At 41.5% G+C, this 15,588-nt stretch overlaps 1 protein-coding gene across 4 annotated transcripts in view; it reads right to left on the bottom strand.

The window, feature by feature from the left end:
* Positions 1–15,588, bottom strand: part of Cep97 (centrosomal protein 97kDa) — a 255,616-nt gene that overhangs the window by 194,531 nt on the left and 45,497 nt on the right. For all 4 annotated transcript variants that reach the window (XM_053774178.2, XM_070100344.1, XM_070100200.1 and 1 more), the window contains exon 6: positions 14,344–14,539. In XM_053774178.2, coding sequence (XP_053630153.1) covers positions 14,344–14,539 — 196 coding nt within the window. The remainder of the gene's footprint in view (positions 1–14,343; positions 14,540–15,588) is intronic.

Here is a 15,588-nt window from a genome sequence, read left to right as displayed (position 1 = left end):
AAAGAACAGAGCGTATACCACCTATGTAAGTGGATACGGGCTGCTGTGTAATGCAGCGAAGTATGAACAAATAGCTGATGGTACGGAATATCAGTGCGTAGAAGAAGGGCACTTTCATTAAAGGTCCCATCAGGAAAAGGATCTGAAGAATACAATAAATTATAGCCTGAGATGGGAGAAATAACAGCAGAGTGTAATTTTGGTTCCTGTAAGCAAACACCAACAGGGGCAAACTAGGAGAGTAACATCTGAAGCTCACCCCGATTACCCCTGAGGCCGTTTATATTCCACTGTAAATAGGCCATGATTGGCAATGATAAAGATACTTGAAATCCACAGGTAAGGGTTCCTACGGACTAGAGGGGTTAGAAAAGTCCACATGCGGAGGCAGTGGAAAACGTTCAAGCAGCGAAGGAACGGTGCGCAGATGGAGTTGCGCAGATGGAGCAGAGGAGAGAGAAAGAGCGGAAGGTGGATCAGTGTCCATTGATGGTTTGGTCTCTGCAATATATTCAGAGATTGCTTCAAGTGTTTCTGAATTCAGAGACGTCGTATGGGAGACAATATTGGAAATGGTAGGGGGAGGATGAGTAAAGATTGGAACTGTATTGGACTGTACCAAGGTAGGGGGGGGGCAAAAGGGTGGTGGGAACTGGAGAAGCGTGGCAGGGGACAGAAGAGGCAGGAACCTGGGAGGTGGCAGAAGAGGAAGAAACTTGGGAGGGAACAGGGGAGGAAGGTACAGTACGAGGAGGAGGGTGAACCTCTACACTAGTAACTGAGCCAGTGAGAGGGGGAGGACCAGGAACAGAGACAGGGAGGGTAAAATGAGGAGGTGGAAGATGGGTAGGAGGTGTTAACGGACCTTTTTTTGACTTTTGAGAAGTAGAGGGACGATTGGGAGGAGGTGTCGTACGAGGTCTCGTCGATACTGAGGCTTGTGAGAGAGAACTCGAAGAAGCGAGATCAGACTGAGGCGTTGAAGTAGGGACGTCTGAGCCGAGGACAGCAAAAGCATTAGATACAGGAGTGACTATGGGAGAGGTAACCACGGAGGTGGGTGTAGAAGATGGGATACCAGAAGTGGGGGGACGTTTTGAAACACGGGAATAAGAAACATGTGGGAGTCTCCCTTGGAGGCGGAGATGAGAAACTGCCATGGCATAAGGGAGACCTTCTGTCTCTTTGAGGTAACGGATTTCCCGCTCGTTTAAATAGACTTGACAACGGCGAGAGTACGAAGGGTGAGCCTCATGACAGTTAAGGCAAGAGGGAGATCGATTGCAAGACGTATTAGAATGGTCATCGGCACCACAGACTGGGCATTCGGTGATAGATCTGCAATATTTCGCTGGATGGCCAAATCGCCAGCAATTTCTACACTGTTGTGGTGTAGGGATCACCTTTCGAACTTGTAACCAATGTCCTGCTATATAAACTGAGGATGGGAGTTCTCGGCTGTCAAAAGTTAAACGAGCCACATTGCTAGGGTATCGTCTCCGCCCGCGGGCAGGAAGAACGTAAGTGTCTACCTTGAGGATTGGGAGATCTTGGAGTTCCAGCTGTTCAAGAATGTCAGTGCCACATGTCTGGAAATTTTGTTGAACTATGGTATGGGGTAGAATGACGGTACCACTACAAGAATTGAGGGAATGATGTTTTTCAAGAGTGACAGGAACAGTATCGATATGGGAAAGACGAGAGAGCTCATGAGCCTGGGTAGCATTCTGTACGGTAATGATGCGCGTACCGCTCTTAAGAGCATGAAAAGAAATATCTTTACCAACATGGCATAGGAGTGCCTTGCCAATACTGTGGTCAGAAAGATAGGCAGTAGAGGAAGTCGGTCGTAAAGTGAAGAATTTAGTCCATTGTTCAGTCTGAAACTGAGAGTGGAAAGGTAGTGAAGGACGTGTCGATCGTTTCTGAGAAGAACGAGAAGGTGGAGAAGTATCATCAGCAGGTAATTGTCGTTGGCGTTTAGGCGTGGGACCAGAGTTGGTCCGACGTGGAACGGGTCGGCGATTTGAAAATTGCCGCACCGTAGAGGAAGAGGCCGGAAGCATAGTCAGAGGAGAGCGAAGGTCCGATAAATCGAAGGAGTCAGTCGAGGCCTCAGTACCTGAAGCGGGTGAGGAAACAGCACCGGCAATAGGTACAGAGGCATGAGGAGTGTCTGAAGAGTGGTCCAAAGACGAGGCGGGGTCAGAACGGGGTGCGGTATCAAGAAGGGGCCCGGGGGTAGTAGGTTCACGGACTAGGGCTGCCATGGTTAGTTTACTTCTTTCTTTTTGTTTTTAAGAAAAAAAAAAAGAAAGAAGAAAAGAAAATAAAAATAAAAAAAGAATAAAAAAAGGGGGGACCAGGGAGGGATAGTTCCTAGGAGGAATGAAAGGGCCAGAAATCTCTCTCCGCACCCAAGAGGACCTCAGCACTGCAAGTAGCGCAGATGCAGCATGGAACCCGTGCCATACCCTACCCATCATGCTAGTAAACTAACAGTCCGGGATAGCAACCTCACATCTGCCGAGCTACCTCGGCGGACAAAAGAGAGGGCGGCCGGATATCCGCCACAAAGCATACCTCCTTCGGCCACCACCCCCGGAATCCGAAAGGTGGCTTCCAGAGATACACCCGTCGCCCGAAAGACACCCAAAGCTACTCCGGGATACCGGAGAGGGATCGAGACATCCCCAGGCGATCCAGATTCCACGGCAAACTACGCCACCGCCAAGAACCTCAACGGAATGGGATAGACCCCGGTATCCTTTCCCCTACCTAGGAACTAGCGCGCCTGTGGGAGAAATCCCAAAGGCCAAAAAGAGGAAGGGCAAAAGGGAGGGGTGGGGAGGAGGAGGAGGAAAGGAAAAAGGGGAGGATGGGGAGGATGGGATAGGGGAGAGGAGATTGGGGGGTAATTAGGTTCGGTCTGAGGAAGAAGACTGACAGGTCTAATTCCTCAGACCAAGAGCCTCTTCACCACGCCAAGGAGCCCCCCTTGAAGAGGTGGTAAGGCATAGTAAGGCAGCCAGTTCAGACAAAAAAGCGGCTGAAAAATATTTGAAGGACTTTAAGGAATACATAGAGACTGAAAACTTAAAACCTGAACAAGTGTTTGTGATAAAACAGGCCTGTTTTGGAAGAAAATGCCAAACAGGGTCTACATTACTCAGGAGGAAAAGGCACTCCCAGGACATAAGCCTATGAAAGACAGGCTGACATTAATGTTGTGTAGTAATGCTAGTGGTGACTGCAAAGTGAAGCCTTTATTGGTGTATCACTCAAACTCCCAGTGTTCAGGAAAAACAATATCGTCAAGGGTAATTTGTGTGTGCTGTGGAGATCAAACAGTAGGGCATGGGTCACTAGGGAATTTTTCTTGGACTGGTTTTATGGTGTGTTTGGCCCCACTGTGACGAAATACCTCCAGGAAAAGAAGTTGTCACTCAAGTGCCTCCTGGTAATGGACAATGCTCCTGCTCATCCTCACGACTTGCAAGAGGAAATTGCAGGGGAGTTTGGTTTCGTTAAAGTGAAGTTTTTGCCTCCTAATACAACTCCTCTCCTCCAGCCCATGGACCAGCAGGTCATTTCAAACTTCAAAAAACTCTACACAAAAGCAGTGTTTCAAAAGTGCTTTGAAGTGACCTCAGACACTCAACTGGCCCTAAGAGAGTTTTGGAAAGATCACTTCAATATCCTCAGTTGTGAAAGCCTTATAGGGAGGGAGTGACTAAGTGGACCTTGAACTCTGCTTGGAGGAAACTGTGGCCAGAATGTGTAGAAGAGAGGGATTTAGAAGGGTTTGGGGCTAGCCCTCAGGAGGCTATGCCAGTAGTGGAAGCTATTGTGTCATTGGGGAAGTCCTTGGGGTTGGAGGTTTGTGGCGAGGATGTGGAAGAGTTGGTGCAGAACGAAGAACAACAACTAACCACTGCAGACCTGCAAGAGCTTCAGGTGCAACAGCAACAGACCACAGCTCAGGAATGTTCTTCAGAGCAGGATGAAGAGAGGAGGAGGAAGATGACTTCGTCAAGGATTAGGGCAATGTTTTTCAATGTTTACAAAGGTGCAAGCATTTATCAATGAATTTTATCCTGTCACAGAAGTTGCAAGCCGTATGGACAACATGTACAATGACACTCGTGTCCCATTTTAGGGAAATCCTAAGGGCACATGAGAAACAGAGCTCTCTGGACAGATATTTTGTGTGACAAGGGTCCAGTGACTCTCAAGCTGGTCCTAGTGGCACTAAAAAGCCAAGAAGGGAGGTATCCTTACCAAAGGACTTGGTACCTCAAGTATTTATGGAAGGGGATTCCCCTTCCAAACAATAAAACACCTGCATCATCTTCCCTCCTATCGTCTCATCACTTATCAACAACTCCACAATAAAGGTAAGTGGTATTTAATTATTGTTTATTTTGCATGTCCCATTCATTTTGGTGTAGGGAAATGTATATTTCATGTAAAAAAAAAAAATTTTCATACTTTGGGGTGTCAGGAACAGATTAATTCTATTTCCATTATTTCTCATGGAGAAAATTAATTCGACCAACAGCAAATTCGACTAACGGCAAGCTCTCTGGAACAGATTAACCCTTTCAGGGTCCGTCCCGTATATCTACGGCTTTACGTTCAGGGTCCAAACCGTAGATCTATGCCATGAGCTCAGCTCACTCTGATAAACTGTGAGTGGTACATTTGGGCCTAGATATGAGAGAATACATCTATGTGGTATGTGTGCACCACATAAAACAGATCCTGCAGCACACTGTGTATAATGAGAGAAAAAAAATGAAATCATGAATTTTCGATTAAAACAGCAACTTTGCAGTGTTTTTTCGTATGTTTTTTATAGTTGTATTTGCGATTTCTTGGTCTCATTTGATAGAATGGAAGACATATTACAGAAATAGAGATGATTTTGATTGGTTTTAGCACTGGAAATGGCTTGAAACTGAGCTCAAAGTAGCAGAAATGTTAAATTTTTGCCAATATTCAAGAGTAAACAAACGACCTCACACGTCTAATACACGTCAGCTGGTGGGTCTAATATACATTCACAAATATGGTGATGATGTTTATACAATTATTACAGTATTGCATAACAGTAAATCTTCTATTTTTTGGTGTGAATAAAAATTCATTATGTGAATAAAAAATCAAAATGGAATTTATTTGTAAAGCCTCAAAACATAACTAATGAACAGAGGAAATGTTAGTTTAGTGCCAGGAATGCCTACATTGTTCATTCTGGACCCTATTTTGAAATTTGAATATTTTGAACTTTGTGTTAAATTGGCCAAATTAACAATTTCCGATCACTTTATTTTGTAGTTGAAACAGTTGACTTGGCGATTTCTTGTGCTCAATCGATAGAATAGAAGTAATAATAGTGAAATAGCTAAGAATTTGGTTGATTGGAATAATGTAATTGGCCTAAAATGGGAGTCAAAGTCGGCAAAATCGCCGATTCGTAAATATCGCTGACACATCAAAATTCGCGAGAGCATAATTTCGTCAATTTTCCACCAAATTTCGTACTTTTTGTTTTATTACCTTCACAAAAAGATTCTCTACGATTTCATAAGAAAAAATAACAAATTTTTTTTTTTTAAATTCTTGGACACTGGTGCGTGACTCCAGATTTGGGCCTTGGACCCTGAAAGGGTTAATGCTGTTGGTTGAAGGTCCACTGTGTGTGTGTGTGTGTGTGTGTGTGTGTGTGTGTGTGTGTGTATGTGTGTATGTATGTATGTATGTATGTATGTATGTATGTATGTATGTATGTATGTATGTATGTATGTATGTATGCATGTATGTATGTATATATATATATATATATAATATATATATATATATATATATATATATATATTTTTTTTTTTCAACAAGTCGGTCGTCTCCCACCGAGGCAGGGTGACCCAAAAAAGAAAGAAAATCCCCAAAAAGAAAATACTTTCATCATCATTCAACACTTTCACCACACTCACACATTATCACTGCTTTTGCAGAGGTGCTCAGAATACAACAGTTTAGAAGCATATACGTATAAAGATACACAACATATCCCTCCAAACTGCCAATATCCCAAACCACTCCTTTAAAGTGCAGGCATTGTACTTCCCATTTCCAGGACTCAAGTCCGACTATATGAAAATAACCGGTTTCCCTGAATCCCTTCACTAAATATTACCCTGCTCACACTCCAACAGATCGTCAGGTCCCAAGTATCATTCGTCTCCATTCACTCCTATCTAACATGCTCATGCACGCTTGCTGGAAGTCCAAGCCCCTCGCCCACAAAACCTCCTTTACCCCCTCTTTCCAACCCTTTCGAGGATGACCCCTACCCCTCTTTCCTTCCCCTATAGATTTATATGCTTTCCATGTCATTCTACTTTGATCCATTCTCTCTAAATGACCAAACCACCTCAACAACCCCTCTTCTGCCCTCTGACTAATGCTTTTATTAACTCCACACCTTCTCCTAATTTCCACACTCCGAATTTTCTGCATAATATTTACACCACACATTGCCCTTGGACAGGACATCTCCTTTGCCTCCAACCGTCTCCTCGCTGCTGCATTTACCACCCAAGCTTCACATCCATATAAGAGTGTTGGTACTACTATACTTTCATACATTCCCTTCTTTGCCTCCATAGATAACGTTTTTTGACTCCACATATACCTCAACGCACCACTCACCTTTTTTCCCTCATCAATTCTATGATTAACCTTATCCTTCATAAATCCATCCGCCGACACGTCAACTCCCAAGTATCTGAAAACATTCACTTCTTCCATACTCCTCCTCCCCAATTTGATATCCATTTTTTCTTTATCTAAATCATTTGATACCCTCATCACCTTACTCTTTTCAATGTTCACTTTCAACTTTCTACCTTTACACACATTCTCAAACTCATCCACTAACCTTTGCAATTTTTCTTTAGAATCTCCCATAAGCACAGTATCATCAGCAAAAAGTAACTGTGTCAATTCCCATTTTGAATTTGATTCCCCATAATTTAATCCCACCCCTCTCCCGAACACCCTAGCATTTACTTCTTTTACAACCCCATCTATAAATATATTAAACAACCATGGTGACATTACACATCCCTGTCTAAGACCTACTTTTACCGGGAAGTGTTCTCCCTCTCTTCTACACACCCTAACCTGAGCCTCACTATCCTCATAAAAGCTCTTTACAGCATTTAGTAACTTAACACCTATTCCATAAACTTGCAACATCTGCCACATTGCTCCTCTATCCACTCTATCATATGCCTTTTCTAAATCCATAAATGCAATAAAAACTTCCCTACCTTTATCTAAATACTGTTCACATATATGCTTCAATGTAAACACTTGATCTACACATCCCCTACCCACTCTGAAGCCTCCTTGCTCATCTGCAATTCTACATTCTGTCTTACCTCTAATTCTTTCAATTATAACCCTACCGTATACTTTTCCTGGTATACTCAGTAAACTTATTCCTCTATAATTTTTACAATCTCTTTTGTCCCCTTTCCCTTTATATAAAGGGACTATACATGCTCTCCGCCAATCCCTAGGTACCTTCCCCTCTTTCATACATTTATTAAACAAAAGTACCAACCACTCCAACACTATATCCCCCCCTGCTTTTAACATTTCTGTCATGATCCCATCAGTTCCAGCTGCTTTACCCCCTTTCATTCTACGTAATGCCTCACGTACCTCCACCACACTTACATTCTGCTCTTCTTTACTCCTAAAAGATGGTATACCTCCCTGGCCAGTGCATGAAATTACCGCCTCCCTTTCTTCCTCAACATTTAAAAGTTCCTCAAAATACCGTTGGCATCACATAACGTTAAATCCGCATAGCGATACATTTTATCGCTAAGATTTTGCCTCGCATACTGCTAAAAAACCCGCTCAACACTATTCGTCCGAGACGCGTCTAATGTGCGGCCTGAGCCAGCCTCACATGTTCCGCCGGTGGCATTGTTTACAAGCGAGCCTCCGCGGTAACATCCAAGCATACAATCGTAACATTTCGTGTTATTACAGTGTTTTTGGTGATTTTATCTGCAAAATAAGTGACCATGGGCCCCAAGAAAGCTTCTAGTGCCAACCCTGTGGTTAAAAGGGTGAGAAATATTATCGAAATACTGTGGTACCATGGTCAACTGCTGATGCTGCTGCTGCTGTAGCACTGTCAGCTGCTGCTGCTGCTGTAGCACCGTCAGCTGCTGCTGCTGTACCACCGTCTGCTGCTGCTGCTGCTGTAGTACCGTCTGCTGCTGTTGCTGTAGTACCGTCTGCTGCTGCTGTAGTACCGTCTGCTGCTGCTGTAGTACCGTCTGCTGCTGCTGTAGCATCGTCTGCTGCTGCTGTAGCATCGTCTGCTGCTGCTGTAGCACTGTCAGCTGCTGCTGCTGCACTGTCAGCTGCTGCTGCTGCTGCTGTAGCACTGTCAGCTACTGCTGCTGCTGTAGCACAGTCAGCTGCTGCTGTTGTAGTACCGTCTGCTGCTGCTGTAGCATTGTCTGCTGCTGCTGTAGCACTGTCAGCTGCTGCTGCTGTAGCACTGTCAGCTGCTGCTGTAGCACTGTCAGCTGCTGCTGCTGCTGTAGCACTGTCAGCTGCTGCTGCTGTAGCACTGTCAGCTGCTGCTGCTGCTGTAGCACTGTCAGCTGCTGCTGCTGCTGTAGCACTGTCAGCTGCTGCTGCCGCTGCTGCTGTAGCACTGTCAACTGCTGCTGCTGCTGCTGTAGCACCATTGTTGGTGTGGCTTATTGAGAATACCAAGAAACAATTAACCCCAGAGGGTTAGCCACCGAGGATAACCCAAAAAAGTCAGTGTCATCGAAGACTGTCTAACTTATTTCCATTGGGGTCCTTAATCTTGTCTCCCAGGATGCAACCCACACCAGTCGACTAACACCCAGGTGAACAGGGAAAAACGCCTGGAACTAGTGCTCATATTGGTGAATTTAAAGCCAGCAAAGGTTGGTTTGAGAGATTTAAGAATCGTAGTGGCATACACAATGTGATAAGGCCTGTTCTGGAAGAAAATGCCAAACAGGACCTACAGTACTCAGGAGGAAAAGGCACTCCCAGGACACAGTGTCTCATCAGTCATTGCTGCATCTTCAATAAAGGTAAGTGTCATTTATTCTTCATTTAGTAGAGTAGTACATGCACAATATATATTGTGCATGTACTACTCTACTATTGTGCATGTATCCTTCTCTTTGTGTGTAGGAAAATGTATATTTCATGTGGTAAATTTTTTTTTTCATACTTTTGGGTGTCTTGCACGGATTAATTTGATTTCCATTATTTCTTATGGGGAAAATTCATTCGCATAACGATAATTTCGCATAACAATGAGCTCTCATGAACGGATTAATATCGTTATGCGGGGGTCCACTGTATATATATATAATGTTTATCAGAGGCCTCACAACCAAATGAAGCAGCAAACACTGATTTAATTATTGAAGAAATGAATGCACAATGTAGATCTTGAAGACACTTCTACTACACCCCTCCAGCCTTGATGATGAACCATGCTCGCAAAAATAATCTGGGCCTCCTTTTATTATTACAGAAATTTTTTAATAAGCAACAATATAAACATTATGGAAAAAACTGGAATACAGTAGACCCCCCGACTTATGATATTAATTTGTTCCAGAAGGCTGTTTGGGTGCCATTACCAAACGATTTTGCTCCCATAAGCAATATTGTAAATTAGATTAGTCTGTTTCAGACCCCTAAAAATACACTTACATAATTGTTCGAGTTGGGAGCTGATCATAAGTCGGGGGTCCACTGTACTTGGCACTTACATTAATGTTTTATCATTTCCCCCTTGGCCTTAACCCTTTCAGGGTTTCTGACGTACTAGTATGGATTATGCACCAGGGTTATTGACATACTAGTACGCCTAATTCTAGCGCCTTCAAATCTAGCGAGAGAAAGCTGGTAGGCATACATATGAAAGAATGGGTCTATGTGGTCAGTGTGCACAGTATAAAAAAAAATCCTGCAGCACACAGTGCGTAATGAGAAAAAAAAACTTTGACCGTGTTTTTGGTTTAAAACAGCGACTTTGCACTGTATTTTCGTATGGTATTTATGGTTGTATTCTATTTTTCCTGGTCTCATTTTATAGAATGGAACACATATTACGAAAATTGAGATGATTTTGATTGGTTCCACAATGAAAAGTACCTTGAAATTGAGCTCAAATTAGCAGAAATGTTCGATTTTTGCCAAAGTTGAAAAGTAAACAAATCATGCCATGCATTCAATACACATCAACTGGTAAGTCTAATATTCTTTCACAAGTGTGCTGATATTATTTATACCATTTCTACACTAATGCAGTAGTCTGCAGAACAGTAAATCTTCTATTTTTTGTGAGAATAAAAATTCAAAGTGGAAAGCAAAAGAAATGTAAGAGGGGCCTGGGGACGTGACTAATGAACAGAGGAAATGTTATTTTAGTGCCAGAAATGTCTGTCTTATTTATTCTGGACTCTATTTGGAAATTGGCATCTTTTGAAATTTGTGTGAAATTGGCAAAATGGCTAATTTCTGACCACTTTATTGGATAGTTGAAATCGGTAAATGGGTGGTTTCTTGTACTTATTCGATAGAAAAAATGGTGTTCTAGTGAAATAGTTGTGATTCTTGTCGACTAGTACATTGGAATTGGCTGAAAATAGGGCTCAAAGTCAGCGAAATCGCTGATGCGTAAACATCGTCGAGATCGTTAATTTCGCGCGAGAGCATAATTTCGTAAGTTTTCCATCAAATTTCATACTTTTGGTGTCATTATGATCGGGAAAAGATTCTCCATTTTTTCATAAGAAAAAATAATTTTTATTTTTTCAAAAAATTTTCGACCCTGAGAGCAAGTTTAGGAGAGGGCCTCTCGACCCTGAAAGGGTTAATGACCATATGAGGCTGTTTGGGAATACTCTCACTCATTCCTGAAGAAATCAATAGGTAACAGGTTGACTTAAATGTCGTTGATCTGATGCAGGCATGACATGGATGGAATGTGGCAAAATTCCATCTTCTTGTTTATGATATTTGAGGTATTCTAAATAGGATTGAAGTTTGGATTATTCCCTGACCACTGTAAAATCTTGATATTTTTCTAAGCAAGCTACTTAGTTACTTTACTAGTCCTATGACCGGGGGCACTATCATGCATAAACATGGTGCAGCCTCCATTATAACAATATATAGCAGTCCTGCATACAATTATGAGGTAAGGTGTTCTGTATTGCTCAACCCCCAAGTGCCCAGGATTTGGGGTTGTATTTAGTGTCGTGTTACTTTGTGCCTAGTGCCACCCGTGGCCTCCCACAAGATATCCCTGTTACAAAACCTCATACTGGACAATCAAGGAGGACATCTAAACTCATAACATTCTATACAGAGAAATACATAGAAATCCACATATGGCTGCATCACAGCTCAAAGAAATGCACCCTGAATGCCTTGATTCGGTGTATCTATCACTGCCTGCAAAAGGAGTTCCACCTGCCAAGTCACTGAGCTGCAAAGAAACCCATACTTACACCCTGTATGAAGGAATGCCTGCAGTTTGCCAGGACATATGCACATTGGAGTGTTGATGAGTAGAAAAAAATCATGTGGTTAGGTAAATCCACATTATAGTGCATTCAAGGTTGTCAAAGCAGGATGAGGTGCCTCTCCTCCATCAGCACTTACAACCCTGCACACATGGTGAGCACTATAAAGCCCCCCACAGTCCATCACAGCATGGGGTTGCTTTAGTGTTTTACTTCCTTGTGAGGGAGTGTACTTCCTTGAAATTCATGGCTGCATTACCTTTATGCATGATAGCACCCTCTGCCACAAGACCAAAGAAGTAACAAAGTGGCTGCTGAGAAAAATACTGAGGTTTTACAGTAGCCACCTACTGAGAATGCTAAGAGTACCATTAAAAAGAAGATGTAATTCTGTCACATTTCATCCATGCTGTGCCTGCAGCAGTAGATCAAGGACATTTGAATCTACCAGTTATCCATCGATTATTTCAGGAATCTGAGTGAAAGCATGTCCAAATGTCTTCAAATTGTCATAAATGCCAAGGGTGATGACAAAATATTATTGTACATACCAAGTATTACAGTTTTTGTTCTATAATGTTTATACAGTTGCTTTTTATCAATTTTTGTAAAAATACAGAGGTCTGGTTGAATGAGGACAACTACTGTGTTTTATAGTGTAACCTCTTTTTTTTTTTAAATTTAACATTTTTCTAAGTACAGCAAATCGTCACTTAAATGTCATTTCGTTATGATGAGAAAAAAAGATCAATTCTCAGCCAGGGCCCCTGTTTATACGGCATTTGCAAGTTTGTTTTGTGTAAAGTAAAAGGACACAAGTGCAACTAATGTGACATTTTTACTGTGGCAACATTTCGCTCTCCAGGAGCTTTGTCAAGCCGTTACCTTGACAAAGCTCCTGGAGAGCAAAACATTGCCACAACAAAAATGTCACATTAGTTGCACTTGTGTCCTTTTACTTTACATATTGTCAGTAATTCTACCAACATTATTAAAAGTTTGTTTTGGAACTGTGTGGTGGTAGGAGGGCACCCTTACAATTTTTGCTTTGCAAACATTTATTCCTTGATTTAACCCTGTTGCAATGAGTGCTAAAGGAGCACTGTGCACCCTTGATGTTTGTATCAATTAGCCTATTGCAAAACTGGTTTCATTATATGTTGTTTTGCTTATAGTTGCAGTTTCCAATTACTGACTTCCAGTCTAAGGATTTTTAGCATTTTGGGGGGGGGGGAGGGGGGGGAGCTCTTTGTCTAAATGGAATGGGATTTTTTGTTTAGACTTTACTGAAGACATCAATTCAGCTTTATTTACACTGATACACATAATGTATAGAAACTTCTTTGATTATTTTCAGAAAAAGACAATGCTGCTTGTGCTTGCTTGGTCAATAAATAGTATGCCTAAGCGATGATGAATAATGCATGCAACTAGTTACCTCCATTTCCCTCACATATACCATGTTTTTCTCCTAAACTGCTTAATAAATCTAACATAGCTTAGGCAGTGAAAAATTGGATATTAGATTGGATGGAGGGAGTATGCAGAAAGTGATATTTGGGAGATGACTTGTTAGACAGGTCTAAGAAAGATTAGATGAAACATAAAATAAATGAAGGGAAAAAGCCAGGTGGAGTGTTGAGGCAACTGGAGAGAGAGGTTTATCTATGGAGGCTATAAGAGAAATGTACCAGAGTACAGTGGTACCAACCCTTTATAGGGATGTGAGGCACAGACATGCATGCAGCATGGAGGAGGCTGGAGGAAGGAGAGGTCTTGTTTGCAAGCAAAGTGGTATAAATAACATGCATCAAATTCGGGGAGAAGAAATTAGATGGTGTCGGGAAATTAGAAGGCAGGTGAAGGGTTATTGGGGTGATTTGAATATTTTGAGGATGGAGTAGAATACAATAACCAAGAGGGTGTAAAAATCTGGGGTGGAAGTAAGGATGGGTAGAGGTTGTCGCTAAAAGGGATGAAGGGAGTGAAGGAGAAAAACATTTTGTGGTAGGGGCCTGAGTGTCCAACAGGCATATGTATGTTAGATCAGGGTAAGTGTGAAAATTGTTTTAGGGATCTGATCTGCTGTTGGAGTACAAGCAAGATAACATTTAAGATTCAGAGAACTGGTTAACAGAACTTGAGTCCTGGAGACAGAAGTGTAGTGCCCACACTCTGAATGAGAGGAAAGGATGTCATAGTTCAGATGGTTATTTGAAATGCGATGTTTGTGCACTTTTTGACATCACTGTTACTGAATGAAGGTGAGCACTTACTTTTTGGGGTCACCCTTATTTGGTGGGAGATGGTTGATGTAACAAAAAAAAATATACATATACACCTACTATCCGACTTACGACCTGCTCGACTTACGACCACTCGACTTACGACCGTGTTTTTTACACCAAATTTCTGGGAAATAAACAAATATTTGTGTTGTACACAGTGTTTATCCTAAACCTTACAGTATAAAATACAGTACTAACAGCATAAAAAGTAAAGTAAAACATGAAATACCAAAATAAAACAATAAAATAAAGTCTTTACAAAAATGTGATGTTGATATTCAGTAGTAAAGTTCGACTTACGTCCATTTTGACTTACGACCAGCTTCTCGGAACCGAACTCGGTCGTAAGTCGGATGATAGGTGTATATGCTTGAACAAAAAACTATGAGACAACCTTATTTTGTTAGTACCTCATATATTTCATAATGTGCACTCACCTGTAGGCTGGATGGGGTCAAGACAGGGATTATTGAGAATAGTGACCTGCTCCAGATGATTTAGATGTGAAAGATTTGATAAGTCATTGAGATCATTAAGACCATTATCTGATAATGTGAGAATGATGAGACTGGGAGGTAAATACTTGTTGCAGCGGTAGAGTGTAGTTATGAGATTCCGATGGAGAAACAACTCCTGCGGAAAACATAAACCAATTAATTTATGTACTGAGAATATAATTATACACCATATACCATTATATAAGTAAAAAAATATTATTCATCTATGACTAGTTCAGTTTCATTAAAATATGAACATATCCATAAACAAGAGCAGTATTAACCCTTTTAGTGTTGAGGCCCCTGCTCTCAAACTTGCTCACAGGATCAAAGAATTAAAAAAAAAAAAAAGTTTTTTTTTTATCTTATGAAATAATAATCTTTTTCCAAAGGTAATGAAACCATAAGTATGAAATTTGATGGAAAACTTACGGAATTATGCTCTTGCAAAGTTAGCGGTCTTGGGGACATTTATGCACTGGTGATTTCTCCCAGTTTGTGCTCTATTTTTGGCCAATTCCATTGCTCTAGTCGACCAAATTCATAGCTATTTCGCTAGTATTCCTTCTATTCTATTGGCTGAGTACAAGAAACCACTCATTTGCCTATTTTAACTATCCAATACAGTGATCAGAAATCGGTAATTTGGCCAATTTCATACAAAATTCAACAAATGCCAATTGAAAATAGGATCCAGAATGAACAATGTACACATTCCTGGCACTAAATAAATATTTTTTCGGTCCCTCAGACACGTCTCCAGGCCCCTCTTATATAGGATTATGCTTGCTTTTCATTTTGAATTTTTATTCATAGGTAGTAGGTTGGTAGACAGCAACCACCCAGGGAAGTACTACCGTCCTGCCAGATGACTGTGAAACAAAAACCTGTAACTGTTTTGCATGATGGTAGGATTGCTGGTTTTCTTTTTCTGTCTCATAAACACGCTAGATAACAGGGATATCTTGCTACTCCTACTTACACTTTGGTCACACTTCACAGACACGCACATGCATATATATATATACATACATCTAGGTTTTTCTCCTTATTCTAAATAGCTCTTGTTCTTTTTTATTTCTTCTATTGTCCATGGGGAAGTGGAAAAGAATCTTTCCTCCGTAAGCCATGCGTGTCGTATGAGGCGACTAAAATGCCGGGAGCAATGGGCTAGTAACCCCTTCT

Source organism: Cherax quadricarinatus, chromosome 1, assembly GCF_038502225.1.
Source record: "Cherax quadricarinatus isolate ZL_2023a chromosome 1, ASM3850222v1, whole genome shotgun sequence".
NCBI classification, from domain to species: Eukaryota; Metazoa; Arthropoda; class Malacostraca; order Decapoda; family Parastacidae; genus Cherax; species Cherax quadricarinatus.
This window is presented reverse-complemented; position numbering and strand designations above follow the sequence as displayed.